An 18,367-nucleotide genomic window follows, 5' to 3' on the forward strand; every position below is an offset into this window, starting at 1 on the left:
CTTTGAACTTTGGTAGGGGACATGTATTGCAGCACAATACTCAGAAAGCTTGTTTTAATCTCGAGACTGTTGGCTACAGAAAAGCTATACAGAAGGTGAGAAGCAAATGAACTGACAAGGACCACAAGCAAAGGACTACCAATCATGCAGTACAAGAAGAAGGGCCATGGACAGTCAAAGACAGTCAAGCATTCCAAAGGCCAGCCAACAAACACGGCAAATGCAGTGTTACAGGTATGCAGAAGGGAAAGCTCAGCAAGAATGGCAAAGATCATTGGACTGACAAGACCAGATAGCAGTGGGTTGCCACTTTAAAGAAAACAAGCATTACGCCTAGGTCCCCCGTCGATGAAGTGATGCGAGTTGACAAAGTGGAAGACGCAAGGCGGCCATCTTAGATTTTGACTTGGCGACCCAATTTTCAATGGCGTTCTCCCTTCTGCGTAGATACACCCACACACCAGATTAGAAGTTAGTCGTTCGTTTATTTTTCAAGATATTTCGCTCACAAGGTTCAGACATATATATGGTGGTGGCCATCTTGGATTTTGACGTGGCGACCCAATTTTCAATAGCGTTGTTCCTTATGCCTCGATACACCCACACACCAGATTAGAAGCTGGTACTTCGCTTATTTTTCAAGATATTCCGCTCACAAGGTTCAGACATACATGGCATCAGACATACATGGCGGCGGTTATCTTGGATTTTGTGGGTTGCACCCACACACCAAATTAGAATTCGGTCCTTTGCTTACGCACGCACGTACGCACGCACGCACACCCACCCGCACGCACGGACGGATGGACGGACACACTGACGGAGGGGAAAACCATAGTCCCCCTTTCGCTCCGCGGTGCGACAGGGGACAAAAACGGAATAGCAAGATTGGATGGACTCGGGGAGGAAATTTCACAGAAGGGAGAAAATGGAGGCAAAGGCTTGAAGGTGATTCGTGAGACTTGACGTGCGATGGGGAATAACTTGATATCAACATCTAAAGAATTTACTTATGACCAACATCACGAGTTAATTGCTTCAAAGCAAGTTCGAGTTTCGTCCTGAGGATAGTGTGCTGCCAAAGTTCTTGGCATGGAGGGTGTATGGATGGTTTAGCTATTTAATTTTCAGCAGGAGTCCAGGTCAAGAGTTTTAAATGTTGACAAGGCATCAGCACACAATAGCATGCTCTTTCCATAAGGCACTGGGGGTACAGCAACATTCACAAGCGAATAGTAGCAGATGGAACAGAAGGTAGAATGTCCCCTTCATAATGACGATATTTTTTGATTCAATGGCCTGCCACTGAAACACAAAGATGAGTTTATTCAGTGAGATTATATTGTACTGGGAATCAAATCCAGATTAGACAAATGAAAGGCAGGAAAGCTACCTCTGAGCTATCTGAGTAGTGGACTGTAATTACATGTCACAATATATTTATTCAATTTTCTGGGTTTACTCGGATATGGTCATATTTCAAGATAAAAGCTGAATTATTGTGCAAAGGAGGATGCTATTTCCATACAAGGTATTGGAACACAAGGGCCAATTATTTAACGTATATGCATACAGGTGGCTAAAAAAAGAAAATTTAAATTGAGAAAAGCAAGAGGACAAGAGAGAATGAGAGAGAGAGAGGGTGAGGGAGAGAGAGATGACAATAGGGAGTGTGGGATGCCCAGGGATAGAAGGAAAAACCTTTGGGAAAACATTTTCCTGCAATAAATAATGCCCCTACACTACAAAGAAAAGATAAACCGAGAGAGAAAATTTAAACATCATGGCCGCAACAATTCCTTTCCAACAACAAAAAGGTGCAAAAACAGATCCTTGCAAACTACAGACCAATCAGCCTGCTCCCAATCATCAGCAAGGTCATGGAATCGACCATCGCTTCTGATATGAAATCCTTCTTCTTCTCCAATGGCTTGATCTCCGTTCATCAATTTGGATTCAGACCAGGTCACTCTACTCTGGACATGCTGCTTCTGCTGTCTCAACAATGGATGGAGGTCCTCAATGCCAAACAGGAAATCAGACCTGTCTCCCTTGACATATCACGTGCCTTCGATACGGTCTGGCACCCCGCTCTGCTCACCAAACTCTCCTCCTATGGTATCCATGGAAATCTCCACTCATGGCTCGCGTACTTCCTCTCCGGCCGTAGTCAACGTGTGGCTGGCTATATCTCAACCCTCCGATCGGCAGGCAGCAGGCTCTTCACTCTCGGCAGACATGGACAAAATCACAAACTGGTGAAACAAATGGAACATGTCTTTCAATCCCGACAAATCTCAGACGCTTACTATGTCTCTCCCAAAAGACCGTCTCGAAAACCCTCCCGTCTACTTTCTCAACAATCCTCAGGAAGAAGTTGTCACTCAAGATTTTAGATCTCACTATCTACCATTATATTTCCTGGGAAAACCACATTTCCAAGCTGGCCTCCAAAGCCAGTCGCCGACTGGGCATCCTCCGTCGTGCGAAGTCCTCCCTTGGCACACCTGAGCTCCTCACCACATACAAGGCTTTCATCCACAGCTCAATGGAATACTGTTCTCCCCTCTGGGCCGGTGCTCCTGCCTCACACCTGGCTCGGCTTCACGCTGCAGAAACCAAAGCTTTCAGAATCATTGGAATCTCCCGTGATGAAGCTGATTCTGAGAGCCTTTCACTCTCTCATTGCAGGCAGGATGGCGGTTTTTCTGTCTTCTACCGACTCCTATCCACCCTTGCACCTCCTGCTCTGTCCTCCAAATATTCCTACAGGTCGCACAAGATCTGCCATCAACCCTCTTCTGCCAAAACCAAGACTCCCTGTCTCACCTTCACTCTTTCATTCCTCTTTTTCCCGCCTCTGGAACAAACTCCCACACTCTCTTTAATCACACTCCTCCATCCAGGTCTTTAAAACAGCTGTTCACCACCATCTCTTATCTTCCCCCATCCAAAACCTTGATCTTTTCTACCCCCGTTGATCCACCCCAAATCCACCTCCTTCAAATTCCGTTTTCTTTACGGAAATCCCCTGTAGTGTCCATCTTGTTTATCCTGTGTAACCACCCTAGCCCTCTCCCTTCCACAGATCTCCTGATGTCCCTGTTCTCTACTAATTGTTGTGCTTCCCTCTCTCTCCCCTTCTTGTCTCCCGATCCCTTTATTATATGTTTTATGTGTTAGCTCTTACACGAGCCTCGACTTGGTATACAAAGAAAAAAAAATAAGGAGGAGTATAAAAATTCTGCCATATTTGTTTTATACAGGGCATTCAGAAGATGGTGTTGGCTTAGCGGTTAGGGTGCCGGCTTGGGATCCTAGGATCCTGGGTTCGAATCCCGGTCGATCGCTGAATTAACGTCAGGGGGGTTGACTCAGCCTGTCATCCTTCCGAGGTCGGCAAATTGAGTACCAGCTTGCTGGGAAGAATGATCACGGTGTGTACCCCGATTTAGAATAGGTACACCGCATCCCTGCGCATCGTAAGAGGCGACCAAGGGTTGGCGTCAGGAAGGGCATCCGGCCATAAAAACATTGCCTCAAAACAGGGATCCATGATTGTCATGGGACCCGCAAGGCTAACCCCTGCTCGAGCAGGGAAAATGGCCTTAAAACGATCATTCATTCATTCATTCATTCATTCACAATGCATTCAGAAAGTATTCAGACCCCTTCACTTTTTTCACATTTTGTTAAGTTGAAGCCTTATGCGGAAATCGTTTAAATTCATTTTTTCCCTCATCGATCTACACTCAATACCCCATAAGGACAAAGAGAAAACAGGATTTTAGAAAATTCTGCAAATTTATTAACAAGAAAAAACTGAAATATCACATTTACCTAAGTATTCAGACCCTTTGCTATGACACTTGAAATTTAGCTCAGGTGCCTCCCATTTCTCTTGATCATCTTTGAGATGTTTCTACACCTTGATTGGAGTCCACCTGTGGTAAATTCAATTGATTGGACATGATTTGGAAAGGCACACACCTGTCTATATAAGGTCTCACAGCTGACAATGCATATCAGAGCAAAAACCAAGCCATGAGGTCGAAGGAACTGCCTGCAGAGCTTAAAGACAGGATTGTGTCGAGGCACAGATCTGGGGAAGCCTACAGAAAATCTCTTCTGCATTTGAAGGTTCCCAAGAGCACAGTGGCCTCCATAATTCTTAAATGGAAGAAGTTTGGAACAACGAAGACTCTTCCTGGAGCTGGCCGCCCGGCCAAACTGAGCAATCGGGGGAGAAGGCCTTGGTAAGAGAGGTGACCAAGAACCCGATGGTCACTCTGGCTGAGCTCCAGAGATCCTGTGTTCAGATGGGGAGAAACTTCCAGAAGGACAACCATCACTGAAACACTCCGCCGATCTGGGCTTTATGGCAGAGTGGCCAGACGGAAGCCTCTCCTCAGTGAAAGACACATGAAAGCCCGCTTGGAGTTTGCAAAAAAGCACCTAAAGGACTCTCAGACTGTGAGAAACAAGATTCTCTGGGCTTTCATGTGTCTTTCACTGAGGAGAGGCTTCCGTCTGGCCACTCTGCCATAAAGCCCAGATCGGCGGAGTGTTGCAGTGATGGTTGTCCTTCTGGAAGTTTCTCCCCATCTGAACACAGGATCTCTGGAGCTCAGCCAGAGTGACCATCGGGTTCTTGGTCACCTCTCTTACCAAGGCCATTCTCCCCGAATTGCTCAGTTTGGCCGGGCGGCCAGCTCTAGGAAGAGTCGTGGTTATTCCAAACTTCTTCCATTTAAGAATTATGGAGGCCACTGTGCTCTTGGGAACCTTCAATGCAGCAGAATTTTTTTTGTGGGTTTCCACAGATCTGTGCCCCGACACAATCCTGTCTCTGATCTCTGCAGGCAGTTCCTTCGATCTCATGGCTTGGTTTTTGTCTGATATGTATTGTCAGCTGTGAGACCTTATATAGACAGGTGTGTGCCTTTCCAAATCATGTCCAATCAATTGAATTTACCACAGGTGGACTCCAATCAATGTGTAGAAACATCTCAGAGATGATCAAGAGAAATGGGAGGCACCTGAGCTAAATTTCAAGTGTCATAGCAAAGGGTCTGAATACTTATGTAAATGTGATATTTCAGATTTTTCTTTTCAATAAATTTGCAAAACTTTCTAAAATCCTGTTTTCTCTTTGTCATTATGGGGTATTGAGTGTAGATTGATGAGGGGAAAAAAGGAATTTAAACGATTTCAGCATAAGGCTGCAACATAACAAAATGTGAAAAAGTGAAGGGGTCTGAATACTTTCTGAATGCACTGTACGTAATAGCTGGATGACACTGTCACCAAAAACTGGGTCCTTTGATCAAATGATGTCCAACCAGCAGTCTGGAAATGTCCAAATCCGTTTAATTAAACAATAATATACAAGTCATACTCAAACATACTGGCACGACACTCTACACAGTTATGCAAATGGCGTATTGCTCTTTAATCTGATTGCTCCATCTGCTTTACGACTTAACATTCCTGAAAGCTCCTCCCTCCAACAAACCACTCGTAAATCTGAGACGGTTCCAAAAGCACACAGAGTCAGAAACTGATCATTACTGTTCGATCGTTCCATATCTGGAAGCACCGAGAACTTCCCGGAACACTCGTGTTCTTCCCATGAACTGTAAAATCGAACTGCAATATTGACGACAATAATTTTAATGACTCACCTTTATACTGCACTCTACTTTTACAATCAACATGTAGCCTCAAACAAACATGATCAAGTTCAGACAAGTCGTTTCTGACCTCTGGTGACATTCATGATCAGATTTATCCAAACATGCCTATCCTGCACCAGTGCACCTGCTCCCTGAAGCTTGGCAGAAACAGCTTGGTTGCCGCCATTACCCCATCCATCCAGCACTTACAAGGTCTGCCTCTTCCTCTTCTTTCCTCAAACATACCCAGCATGATTGACTTCTCCAAAGTTTCGTTTTCTGCATGTTTGATGTGTCCAAAGCATGACACTTTCTGTTTTGGCATCGGCACTTTTAAAGTACATGGTGGTGTTATTTATTCAAGCACGGATTTGTTTGTTATTCTTGCAGTCCTTGGAATTTCTAACATTCATCTCCAACACCACATTTCAAAACTTTCAATCTTCTTCCTTACCTTATCTTGTCTATTAATTACGGACTATTGGAACGTACCTTTTAAACATGTAGATGATGAGAGCGTTTACACCTTTAGACCCCATAAGCTTTTCATACCTCTTTAGACCCTTTTAGATCATTTAAGACCCTTTAAACCCCTTAGACTCCAGAAAACCTTAACAACCTTTAGACCACATAGACCCCTTGACCCTTAGACATTTTACACCTGTAGACCCATTAAACCCTCTTTGGACACTTTAGACCCCTGTGCACACACACCATGCAAGTCGTTTTTGCCTGCTATCCACACACGTGGGTGGGCCCCAGGAGATGGAACGGAGATCTACCTGGTCTCAAAGTATCCACCTCCATTAGCGTGTGTGTGTGTGTGTGTGTGTGTGTGTGTGTGTGTCACTGTAGGGGATGACACAATCACTCTATTGGTAATGCGTTAGTGTGAATAAAATGTTGTCAAAATTGGTCAAAGGTCAAGGTCATTGCCATCCAAAACATGTGAAACATCTATTAGACAGCAAATCTAAAATGTATCCACCAAGTATGTCATACACAACATTCCATTATGTAAAACACCTGGTAGGTGAAATTTCAAAATTACAAAAAATTGCTGTTTCCATCACAATGATTGTTTATTTTGATTTCACAAGTATTTATGCTATGCACAACATCTTTATTGTTTGTCTGTGAGCTGAATATCTCAAAAAGTTATGCATGGATTCAAACAAAACTTGGCGAACAGGTTGGTTCTGTGACGAGGACAAATTGATGAGATTTTGTTGAAGATCCGGATTGGAGAATATTTTTTAATTTTTAAGTGATTCTTCACCATTGAGAGATAGGGCAAAACGATATAGAGCACAATATCTCAAAAGGTTGTGGACCTATTCAGACGAAACTTAGTCGACAGGTTGGATGCGACACAAGGACAAATTGATTCGATTTTGGTGAAGATCCGGATCCGGACACGGTTTTATTATATATATATTTTAAGTGATTCTTCACCATTGAGAAAAGGGTCCAAAGCGATATATTTGGACCAAAAGGGTCCAAAGTCCAAAGCATGATATTTCAAAAAGTTGTGGAAGGATTATGACAAAACTTGGCGAACAGGTTGGTTCTGTGACAAGGACAAATTGATGAGATTTTGTTGAAGATCCGGATTAGAGAATTTTTTTTTTCAGTTTTAAGTGATTCTTCACCATTGAGAAAAGGGTCCAAAGCGCTATATCGCATATTTCAAAAAGTTGTGGAAGGATTATGACAAAACTTGGTGGACGAGTTGGTTAGATGACAAGAACAAACAAATTAGATTTTGGTTAAGGTCTTGATGCATATCCGGTGTATAATTGGGATAAGAAACGTAAACTGTTCAGCCTGGCGGAGGTGTATGCGCTCTACCGAGTGCCGTTCAAGTTGTATTTGTCTTCCCTATATTGCAATTGGAAGTCGACATTTAGCTGCTTCATGTCCTCTCTGGATGTGCCTTTGCTTTTCATCTCGCTTTTGTCTAAAATATTTGCTTCCTCTTCTGACAACCATTTAGCCTTGTTGTTTTTGGCCTCTTCTTTTACAATGTGTTCAACCTCTTGCCACAATTTGTCCGTCATTCTGTCAACCAAGTCAATCTCTGCAAAACAGTTTTATAACTTTATCGCATATTGTTTAGATATGGTTTCATGACCATATCTGGTTGAAGTTTTTGATTTTTATGCCTCCGCCCCTGAAGATGGCCGGAGACATTATGTTTGCGGGTTGTCCGTCCGTCCGTCCGTACGGGCTAAACCTCGTTTTTCTCAGCAACCATATGTCCGGTTGAGACGAAACGTTCAGGGTAGGAGTGACACCCATGCATAATGTTTTTATTATAATTGTGACGTCATAGGTCACGTGGTATGGCAGCCATCTTGGATTAAACGCAAATAATTAAAAACATTTTCTCAGAAACCGCTGAATGGAAAAATTAAAAAGTTGGCACATTGTCAAGTACTCCCAATGAGGAATAAAACCATGCTGATGATGACATCATCGGTGAAGTGGTATAGCAGCCAAAAATGTTTTAATCAAATGCCTTATCCTAAAAATCTGAAATTGCATGCACCTGACCCATTTTTATTGAAATATTACATTTATGACATCTTAGGTCACATGGTTTGACAGCCATATTGGATTTAATCTAAAACCTTTAAAAAACATCTTCTCCCAAACCAACAAATCGATTAACTCCCAACTTTAACATGCGTCATTGACTAGGCATGGCGATTAAAAGATGATCACAAAAACATAAATGGTCACATGGTGTGGCAGCCATATTGGATTGAAGGAAAATATTAAATAATTTTATCTCTGAAACCGTTTACCCTATCGATGCGAAATTTTACAAGTGTCATCTAACACCATTTTTGCATATAGTTTGAAAATTATGACATCGTAGGTCACGTGGTTTGGCAGCCATCTTGGATAGGAAAACAAACCTTATCCGAACAACACGAAACTTCACAAACGTGATCCACTACCCATACATATGCAGAGTGTACATTTTTCCGGTCATATGCCACGTGGTGTGGCAGCCATATTACCTTTAAAGATGATATTTAAAAAAAAATCCCTTCTCCAAAACCGCTTCACTGATCGATGTGAAACCTGTCCTGTCTGGTGAAAATGTGATACTTAAAAACAACTGAAGGGATTTAAATCAAACTTGTTTATTGTTAGGACAGAAAACGAGGTCATATACCCGTCACATGCGGAGGCATATTGGCGACACAGTCGCATTGCTCTAGTTTTTCATCTTTCTCAATTTGACTGCTAGTTTTGCCACAAGGAATTCATGACCAGTCACACAGCCTACACTTGACAGAGTATTGGCAGATTGCACAGCACTTCTAGATATTCTGTTGATTATAATATAGTGAACCTGATTTCTATGTTGCCCATCAAGTGGAGTCCATGTGTTAAGTTCAGTTGTTTGAACCATGTTTGAACCATGTGTTTGCAATTTTACAAGATCATTTTCCACAAAGAACTCCAGTTTTATCTCTCCTGGCTCATTTTGAATACAAAGTCCGTGCTTCCTGCAATCGCTGGTGCTCCTGCTTCTCCAACTTTTGCATTCCAGTCTCCCACAATCATTAAAACATCTTCTTTAGTTACCTGTTCTAGCAGTTCCTGAAACTTCTCATAAAACTCCTCTACATATTCTTCATCTGCTGCTGAATTTGGAGCATATATGCGAATGATGGTGGTATTCCCTGGATGTCCTTTCAATCTCACGGATATTAACCTATCATTGACTGGGTTATATCCCAGTACTGACCCTCCCCTCTTCTTATTGCAAAACACTGTCACTCCATTTCTTTTACAGGTTTCATGACAAGAAAAGAACACTTTGTAATCGTCAGATTGAAACAGCCCCAAACCAGTCCATCTAAGTTCACTTATCCCCAAACTTTTAGGTATTGTCCTCTCCATCTCTCTCTTTAGTACATCTAACTTTCCATGATTCATTCACCTTACATTCCATGTCCCAATTTTTTGAACGTCTCAGAGGCTTAGAGTTCAACTTTCAGTTCTGGCGACCATAGCAACTGCATTTCCTTGTGAGTTTGATCCAGTCCCATCATAACGATCAGTCTTACTCATAAAAACAATTTGTTCTTCTCCAGTAGCCATTTGGGTGCTTTCACACCTGGGGGTCTCATCATCTGGCATCATGGCCTTGGCTTGTTTGCCATTGCCTTTTTCAGGCAGTGGCTTTACTAGATGGGTGATCCTGGCCATTGTTCTCCATAAGAGAATCCTCTGCCTACCAACAAGGCCATGCGGCCATAAATGATAAATGGATAAAATGGGGAATTACACCTTGCCCAAAGGTGGCCCAAGTGTTAACACATGCAAAGGCCACCTCATTTAAGAAGGATTGGTGTTTTTATCCCCGTTAAACCCATAGCCTTTGGTTTCAACACCCAAACCGCAAGGGAGGGGCGGGTTTGGATTCAGAGTTTCCTTCTCCTAGATGAGCTGCCTATCAAGACTAATAAGCACCATCTTCCCAAAGCAACTGGTTTTAAGGTGACAGTGATTCACCTTTCACCTGTACACCCATTAGTGAAAACAACCCTGCCACGAGAAAGCCCATAGGAGGCTAAACTGACAGAGGTTGTTTGAGATGCCTAGACATTGGAGGATTTTACACACTTTGAGAGCAAATCCCAAATGTCACTCAGAGGCATAATGGTCCATAAGGACCCAATAAACATTACGGTCACATGTATATATATATATATGTTTATAAAATAATTACTTACCGAGTTTTTTGCATTGATGTCACGCGTTTTTGTTACAATTTCTCGAATGGCATCAAGATGCCCTTTCCTTGTAGCCATGTGTAAAGGCAAGTTTCCCTCCTGCATGGAGATGGCAAGTTTATTTTCAATCAAGTCATTTTAAGCAAAAATAGGTGACATAACAGAGATTGTAATGTCGAATTAGATGTAGTTTCAACACACGTTATCAGTGATGTTACAGGAAGCACCACAGCTGATCAGGTAGGCAACCGTTTCTGCAAACCCATGTTCTGCAGCCAGGTGTGTTGCCGTTTGATTCGACTTCAGGAGAAAAACAAAACAACAATAAATAATTTAAAACATTTTTACACCAATTTACAAACAGAAAACTTTAGGGAGTTATAAAGATGTGATGAAACTTCCTGCTTACCTTATCAGGTTTATCAAGCGAAAGGTTTTCAAAATTTTCGATGATGAACTGCAAAATGTCAACGCTTCCTTTTTGTGCTGCGCAGTGGAAAATGTTGAGGCCATTCTACCAAAATGGTCGAGGAGACATGATGATGTGTCAGTGAAAATGTGCTGCACATTGTCATCAGAAGCAAAATATTGTACTTATGAATGAATGAATGAATGATCGTTTTAAGGCCATTTTCCCCGCTAGAGCGGGGGTTAGCCTTGCGGGCCCCATGACAATCATGGTTCCCTGTTTGAGGCAATGTTTTTATGGCCGGATGCCCTTCCTGACGCCAACCCTTGGTCACGCTCTTACGATGTGCAGGGATACGGTGTACCTATTCTAAATCGGGGTACACACCGTGATCATTCATCCCAGCAAGCTGGTACTCAATTTGCCGACCTCGGAAGGATGACAGGCTGAGTCAACCCCCCTGGCGTTAATTCAGCGATCGACCAGGATTCGAACCCAGGATCCTAGGATCCCACGCCGGCACCCTAACCGCTAAGCCAACACCAGGCTTATTTGTACTTATAAGATAGGATATTGAATGTGCAGCAAAAAACAAAAATTTACATTGTATTCCCAGTTGCAAACAGCTATGGTCAATGAGGGTTATTGGCTACAGTTTCAACATGGATGCCAAATATGATTGGCAATGACTTTAAGCAATTATTTGTAAGCAATTATTGTAAACAATAAGATGCAGCAATTATTTGTTAAAAAATAACATCCGCTGAACATTTTGATCCATTGAAGGGAATGTCACGAAACATTGTGTTGCTGCAAAGAAAGGCATTGCTGACACAATTTCTGACAATTGACGCAATTGACACATTGCTGACACACAAAGACAAAAGAAAAAACATTGCTGCAAAGAAAGAGGTAGCAAAGGCGCAGGCGGCATGAAGGAAAATGTTCGGAGAACGCTTGGATTCGGAAGAGGGTCAGAGAGCGGTATTCAGGATTGCAAAGCAGATAGCGAAAGAGAGGTGCGATGTGATGGGGGTGAGTTGCTTGAAGGATGAAGTGGGACAAATCGTTGTGGACCCAGATGGAATTAAAGGAAGATGGAAAAGATATATGGAAATGCTGTTGAATGCAGAGAATGAATGGGATGGCAACATAGAGAGTAACCCAGTTTTAGGACCGGCAGTGAAGATAACCGAGAAGGAAGTTGAGGAAGCGATAAAAGCAATGAAGAGTAGAAAATTGGGAGGGCTGACAGGAATTGTGGGAGATATGTTGAAGGCAGCAGGAAGTTGGGGTGTGAAGAGAATGACAGAGATCTGTAATCTGGTGGTGAAAGAAGGCCACATTCCAGTGGATTGGGAACTGAGGACCCTCGTCCCTCCATACAAGGGGAAAGGTGACCCTCTGGACTGTGGCTCGTATCGAGCGATAAAGTTATTGGAGCATGGAATGAAGGTATTGGAAAGGGTGTTGGAGAGGAGGATAAGGAAGAAAGTGAAGATAGACTAAATGCAGTTTCGATTTATGCCAGGAAGAGGAACGACAGACGTGCTTTTTATTGTGAGGCAGTTGCAGGAGAAGTACATGGAGAAGGAGAAGAAGTTGTTTCTTTGGTTTGTTGATCATTTTGATCATTTGTTGATCATTGATGATTTTTATCATTTTGATTTGTTGATCATTTGTTGAAAGCATTCGATAGGGTTCCACGTGAAGTAGTGATATTGGCATTGAGGAAGTTAGGAGTGGAGGAATGGTTGATCAGAGTAGTGATGGCAATGTACGAAAGAGTGTGCACAGCTGTAAGGATGAAGGACCGGAACAGTGGTGAGTTTGAGGTGAAGGTGGGAGTGCATCAGGGGTCGGTACTAAGTCCACTACTATTTGTAGCTGTGATGGAAGTGCTGGCTCAGAACGTAAAGGAGGGTTTACCATGGGAGTTGTTGTATGCAGATGATCTGGTGTTGATTGCAGAAAGTATGGATGGACTGAAGGAGAAGATGAACAAGTGGAAGGAATGAATGGAGACAAAAGGTGTGAAGGTGAATATCGGAAAGACGAAGGTGATGGCAAGTGGTAAAGCACGTGGTGAGGTGGAAAGAACTGGAAAGTGGCCGTGTGCTGTGTGCAGGAAGGGTGTCGGAGTGAACTCCATTCAATGTACAATGTGCGCAGAGTGGGTTCATCAAAAATGTAGTGGTTTGAGAGGGTCATTAACCAGTGTGGCAGCTACATTCAAGTTCAAGGTGTGCACAGAGGGAGCTGCAGATGGAGGAAATGTTGAGTTGGATCTTGGAGATGGTGTGAAGCTGGAAGGTGTGAAAACATTTTGCTACCTCGGAGACACGTTGAATGGAGAAGGTGGATCAGACACGGCAATGGTTGCTGGAGTGAGATGTGCATGGAAGAAGTTTCGGGAACTGAGTGGCGTGCTGACGAGGAGGGGAGTGTCGTTGAAGCTGAAGGGAAAGGTGTATGCTGCATGTGTGAGAAGTGTTATGATTTATGGGAGCGAGACATGGGTAATGAACGTAGAGCAGCAACCAAGGCTGGAACTTGAAGCTGGAACTGGAACTGCTGGAACTGGAAGGCTGGAAGGCAACGAAGGCTTCCCCCACCCCCCCCCCCCCCCCCTTCACATGCCTCCTCCCCCCAAGCCCTCTCCCTCCTACAGATCTCCCGATGTCCCTGCTCTCCATCTTGTCTCCCCACTCCCTTTATCATACGTTTTATGTTTTATGTGTCAGTTTGTCTTTTTGTGATCAATGTTAGCTCTTCCACGAGCCTCGATCTTGTATAGTATAGAAAAAAAAAAAAAAAAGGGTGGAAATGTGAATGGTTCGGTGGATGTGCAGAGTATCGTTGAGAGAGAGGAAGACAAATGATGAATTGCTAAAGATGATGGGAATAGAGGCTGTGATGGATGCTGTGAAGAGAAACAGGTTGAGATGGTTTAGTCATGTGTTGAGGAAGGATGAAAGTGACTGGCTGAGAAGAGTGATGGAAATGAATGTAGAAGGAAGTCGAGGACGGGGAAGACCGAGAAAGACTTGGCTAAAGATGGTGGAAGAAGAAATGCGGGCAAGGGGGTTAACAAGGGGAGATGCAGAAAATAGGGCAAAATGGAGAAGATTGTCATGGGGGCCGCAAGGCTAACCCCCGCTCTAGTAGGGAAAATGGCCTTAAAATGCCTGCTATTGTTGTTGTTGAAGGGAATGTCACGAAACATATTACTTTTGAGTGTAGATTTTCATCCCAATGGCAATTTTCACAATAAAGCAATGCTCAAAGTGTTGTACAGTATTTGAGTTTAATTTCATAAAAATTTCCATGGAAATCCAACATGGCAATGAGTTTTCTGTAGGTTTCCAAAACCATGCCGAACTAGAAGGGCACTTGGTTGAGCGCATACCTCCACCAGGCTGAACAGTTTATGTTTTGTATTCCACTAATAGGCCGGATCTGAACCAAAATCTAATCGGCTTGTTCTTGTCACCAACCCAAATCATCCACCAACTTTAGTCATAACTCGTGCATAACTTCTAAAAATATATTATATATGTATATATATATATATATATATGTCAATTTTCGTCAAATCTCTCAATGGTGAAGAAGCACTTTAAAAATTCTCTGATCTGGATCTTCACCAAAATTGAATCAATTCTTCCTTGTCCTCTCCACATACGCAACCTCTCCACCAGGTTTTTCCGAATCCATCCATAACTTTTTGAGATATCTTGTTCACAGACAAACAGACAGAAAAACAAACAGACAGGGGTGAAACCATAAACACAACCACCTTTGGTGGCGGAGGTAATGTTTCTCTGTGCGAGTGACCATCAGGTTATCTCGAATACGCAATTCTTTTGAGAGCTATGAGCATTCAGTGGAACTGAACTTTTCAGAAAATATGGGGCAAAAATACACTCTTGACTTAATTCACTCGCTTTCCTAAAGTTCAACTGCACTAACAATTTGTGTCTATTGAATTGCTTGAAACAACCTGAGGGAAACTAGCCCGTCTGCATGATCACGAGAATGAAATGACAACACTGATTTGAACTTTTTTTTGAATTATAATTTTTTTTTGAATTTTTTGAATTTGAATTTAAATAATGAACTCACAACAACAACAATTGACAACACTGGTGAGTTTGCCACTTTGTACACCTCAGGGAAATAAACACTTAGATTATTTTATTTAAATAATTATGGCTTCCCATTTATAAATGGAATATGAATGAAAATATATGAATGATCGTTTTAAGGCCATTTTTCCCTGCTAGAGTGGGGGTTAGCTTTGCGGGCCCCATGACAATCATGGTTCCCTGTTTGAGGCAATGTTTTTTTATGGCCGGATGCCCTTCCTGACGCCATTTATAAATGGAATACTTATTGTTATTCATTTGGCTATCATTATTATAGCCGATTTTTGCTGGTACAATGGCACCCAAATTACAAGCTACAAACACCACATTTTCAGGAAAACATATTGGTCTGAAGTTGTGCAGGCGCGTATACATTTTTGACCTTGACCTTTAATGACTTTTAAGGCAGTGACCTTTGATAGACCATTTATTAATGCATTTCAAAGAAAACCTGCAGTGAATGAACATGAAATTTTGCAAGTGGGTCAGAATGTGTTCCTTGAAGAAGCCGATTCAATATTGTAACCTTGACCAAATTCTTAATTTGGAAAAGGGTTATGTGTTCACACAGAGGTGATACTGCTCCTTTGGGTGTCCCACGAGGTCATGCTGACATATGTAAGCTCTGATCTGAGCTTACATATGATTTAAGCTGACATATTTCCTCAATTTTCTAACCTTTGAATATTCTGATGCACCATCGACCTTTTTGCAAATAGGTCACTCTGACCTACACTACCGGTCAAAAGTTTTAGAACACCTCAATGTTTCCAGTTTATATTGAAATTTACGCAGTTTAATGTCTCAATATACTCTGAATTAAGCACAGAACAAATAAACAATTGGAGACAAAAAAATAAATCATAGAATCATTGTGTTAAACAAAATTAAATTTTAATTTTTGACTCAGCAAAGTAGCCACCTTTTGCAGATATAACCGCCGAACACACTCGTGGCATTCTTTATAACCACCTTTAGATCTCGTGGCATTCTTTCTACAATGTAAATCAAATATTGTTCGGGAAGTTCTTCCCAACACTGTGGCAGAAGTTCCCACAAATGTGTTGCACTTGTAGGTTGCTTTGCTTTCACCATTCTGTCTAGTTCATCCCAAATCAGCTCGATGGGGTTTAAGTCTGGAGACTGTGCTGGCCATTCCATGACTTGAAGCCTACCATCTTGTTCTTTTCCTCGAAGGTATAACCTTATTTGCATTGTTTTAATCCACATTGGTGGAGATAGAAATTTGACACTGGCGTATCTTTCATTTTTTGCAAATTACACAATGGCGCTAATGACCAAAAAATGAGTTTTAAAAATTATTGACAAACCTACCTATCTCAAAAGGCTATCATATCTTATTACACTCATATCAACCCTATAAACATTTTAGTACTACTTTGGTTTGGTCCCCCCAGGTGGTACCGATATCTGCCCTGGCCCATGGACTAGTAGTTTTGACATAGCCTGGAGGTGTGTTTAGGGTCATTATCTTGCTGTTGGATGAACCCCTGACCAACTAGGCGTATACCAGAGGGTGTTGCATGGCGCTGCAAAATGCTGTGGTGGCCCTTTTGGTTCAGGGTGCCAGTCACTCTGTGCAAGTCGCCGACTCTGGATCCAGCAAAAGAGCCCCAGAGCATAACGCTTCCTCCTCCATGTTTGACAGTTGGTGTCACAAACTGAGGAACCATCCTTTTGCCTACTCGACGACGTACAAAAACCCTCTGTGATGAACCAAAGATTTCAAATTTTGATTCCTCGGTCCATAAGACCTTCTTCCAGTCTTCAGTAGTCCACTGGCGGTGCTTCATGGCCCAGGCAAGCTTCTTTTTCTTATTTTGCCATCTTAGCAATGGCTTTCTTACTGCCACTCGATCTGTCAAACCTGCAGCACGAAGTCTTCTCTTCACAGTTGAAACTTAGACTTGCTTACTTCGACCAGTGTTAAGCTGTGCTTGAAGCTGTTGTCCTGTGAGCCGCCTATCACGCAAGCTGTTGACTCTCAGAAACTTGTCTTCTGATTCTGTTGTGGCTTTGGGTCTGCCAAAGTCTTTGGTTTTGCCCCATCGAAGACCTCTTCCTGTCAGAGTTTCCTCCAGTTTCCAAGTGCCTTTTGATGGTGTCAGAAACTGTACTCACTGACACCTTGGCTTTCTTTGCAATTTCTCTAAAGGAAAGACCTACACTTTTAAGGGTTATAATGGTCTGTCTGTCTTCCTTTGTTAATTGCCTTTTTCTCACCATTATGATAGCAATATACTACTTCCTGCAGTGCAATATTGTCCAAATAATGCTTCAGAGGGTGTAATAACAGTCTGTTCCAATACTACTTTTATACAGACAGGGGGTTTGTAATCAAGTAATCAGCAGAGGTTGGGACACTTGTAGGAATTGTTTGCATCAACTTTCAATACTTAATTTACTTACATTGCTGCAGAACAGCTGTAAGTTGTTAACCCATTACTTGTTCCCTGAAGAAGGCCCTTTTGTTTTTTACAATATAACTGTGCAATTTGCATTATTTTCCCGTTTTTGCTCACCTAAACTTTTTTTTTAACCTCCAGCAGTTTACTGCTTACTTTTGTACCATTTCAGGTTATTCACTGGACTTGAATTGCTTAAATTTCAATAAAAACTGGAAACATTGAGGTGTTCTAAAACTTTTGACCAGAGGTGTATTTATGACTTTAGCTTATTTGCATGAGTTTTCTTATCCTTTAAAATGCCGATGCACCATCATTGTCCTCAAATCCCTTCCACAAACTATGTCACACTGACCAATCTATGGCCAGATCAGACTTTTGATCAGTTTTGCTAATTAGGCCACCATGACCTATTTTCTTATCATCTCTGAAAATGAAGGTGGATGGAGGTTGTTTTAACACACTGTATGTTGGTTTGTCTGTTAACAGGATATCTCAAAAAGTTGTGGACGGATTCGGACAAAATTTGGTGGAAAGGTTAGGTGTGTGACAAGGACAAAATTATTAGATTTTGGTGAATATCTGGATCCGGCTAGTGTAATTTTTTAAGTGGTTCTTCACCATTGAGTTATAGGGCTAAAACCGATATACTGTACTGTATAACACGATATCTCAAAAGTTTGTGGACGGATTATGACAAGACAAGGTGGATGAATTAGTTAGGCGACAAGCACAAGCCCATTCCATTTTGGTTAAGGTTCGGATTTATATCTGGCCTATCATTAGGATACAAAACATAAACTGTTCATCCTGGCGGAGGCATGGTGAAGTTTTGATCTGCCCTATTCTGCCATTTTAACATGCTGATGGACCTTAATGTCTTTCAGAAAGGATTTAAAGTCAGATTTGGAGATTGAAGTGGAAAGCCCTCATTATTGTTTACAGCTATAAT

At 42.1% G+C, this 18,367-nt stretch overlaps 1 protein-coding gene across 1 annotated transcript in view; it reads right to left on the bottom strand.

The window, feature by feature from the left end:
* LOC137412369 (ankyrin repeat and death domain-containing protein 1A) overlaps positions 1-18,367 on the bottom strand; it is a 145,099-nt gene that overhangs the window by 95,500 nt on the left and 31,232 nt on the right. Inside the window, exons 5-7 of the mRNA XM_078781859.1 lie at positions 10,842-10,946; positions 10,634-10,732; positions 10,433-10,531 (exon numbers count right to left, since the gene is read on the bottom strand). Of these exons, the coding sequence (XP_078637985.1) occupies positions 10,433-10,531; positions 10,634-10,732; positions 10,842-10,946 (303 nt within the window). The remainder of the gene's footprint in view (positions 1-10,432; positions 10,532-10,633; positions 10,733-10,841; positions 10,947-18,367) is intronic.

Source organism: Myxine glutinosa, chromosome 7 (genome assembly GCF_964187855.1).
Source record: "Myxine glutinosa chromosome 7, kmMyxGlut1.1, whole genome shotgun sequence".
Lineage (NCBI taxonomy): Eukaryota > Metazoa > Chordata > Myxini > Myxiniformes > Myxinidae > Myxine > Myxine glutinosa.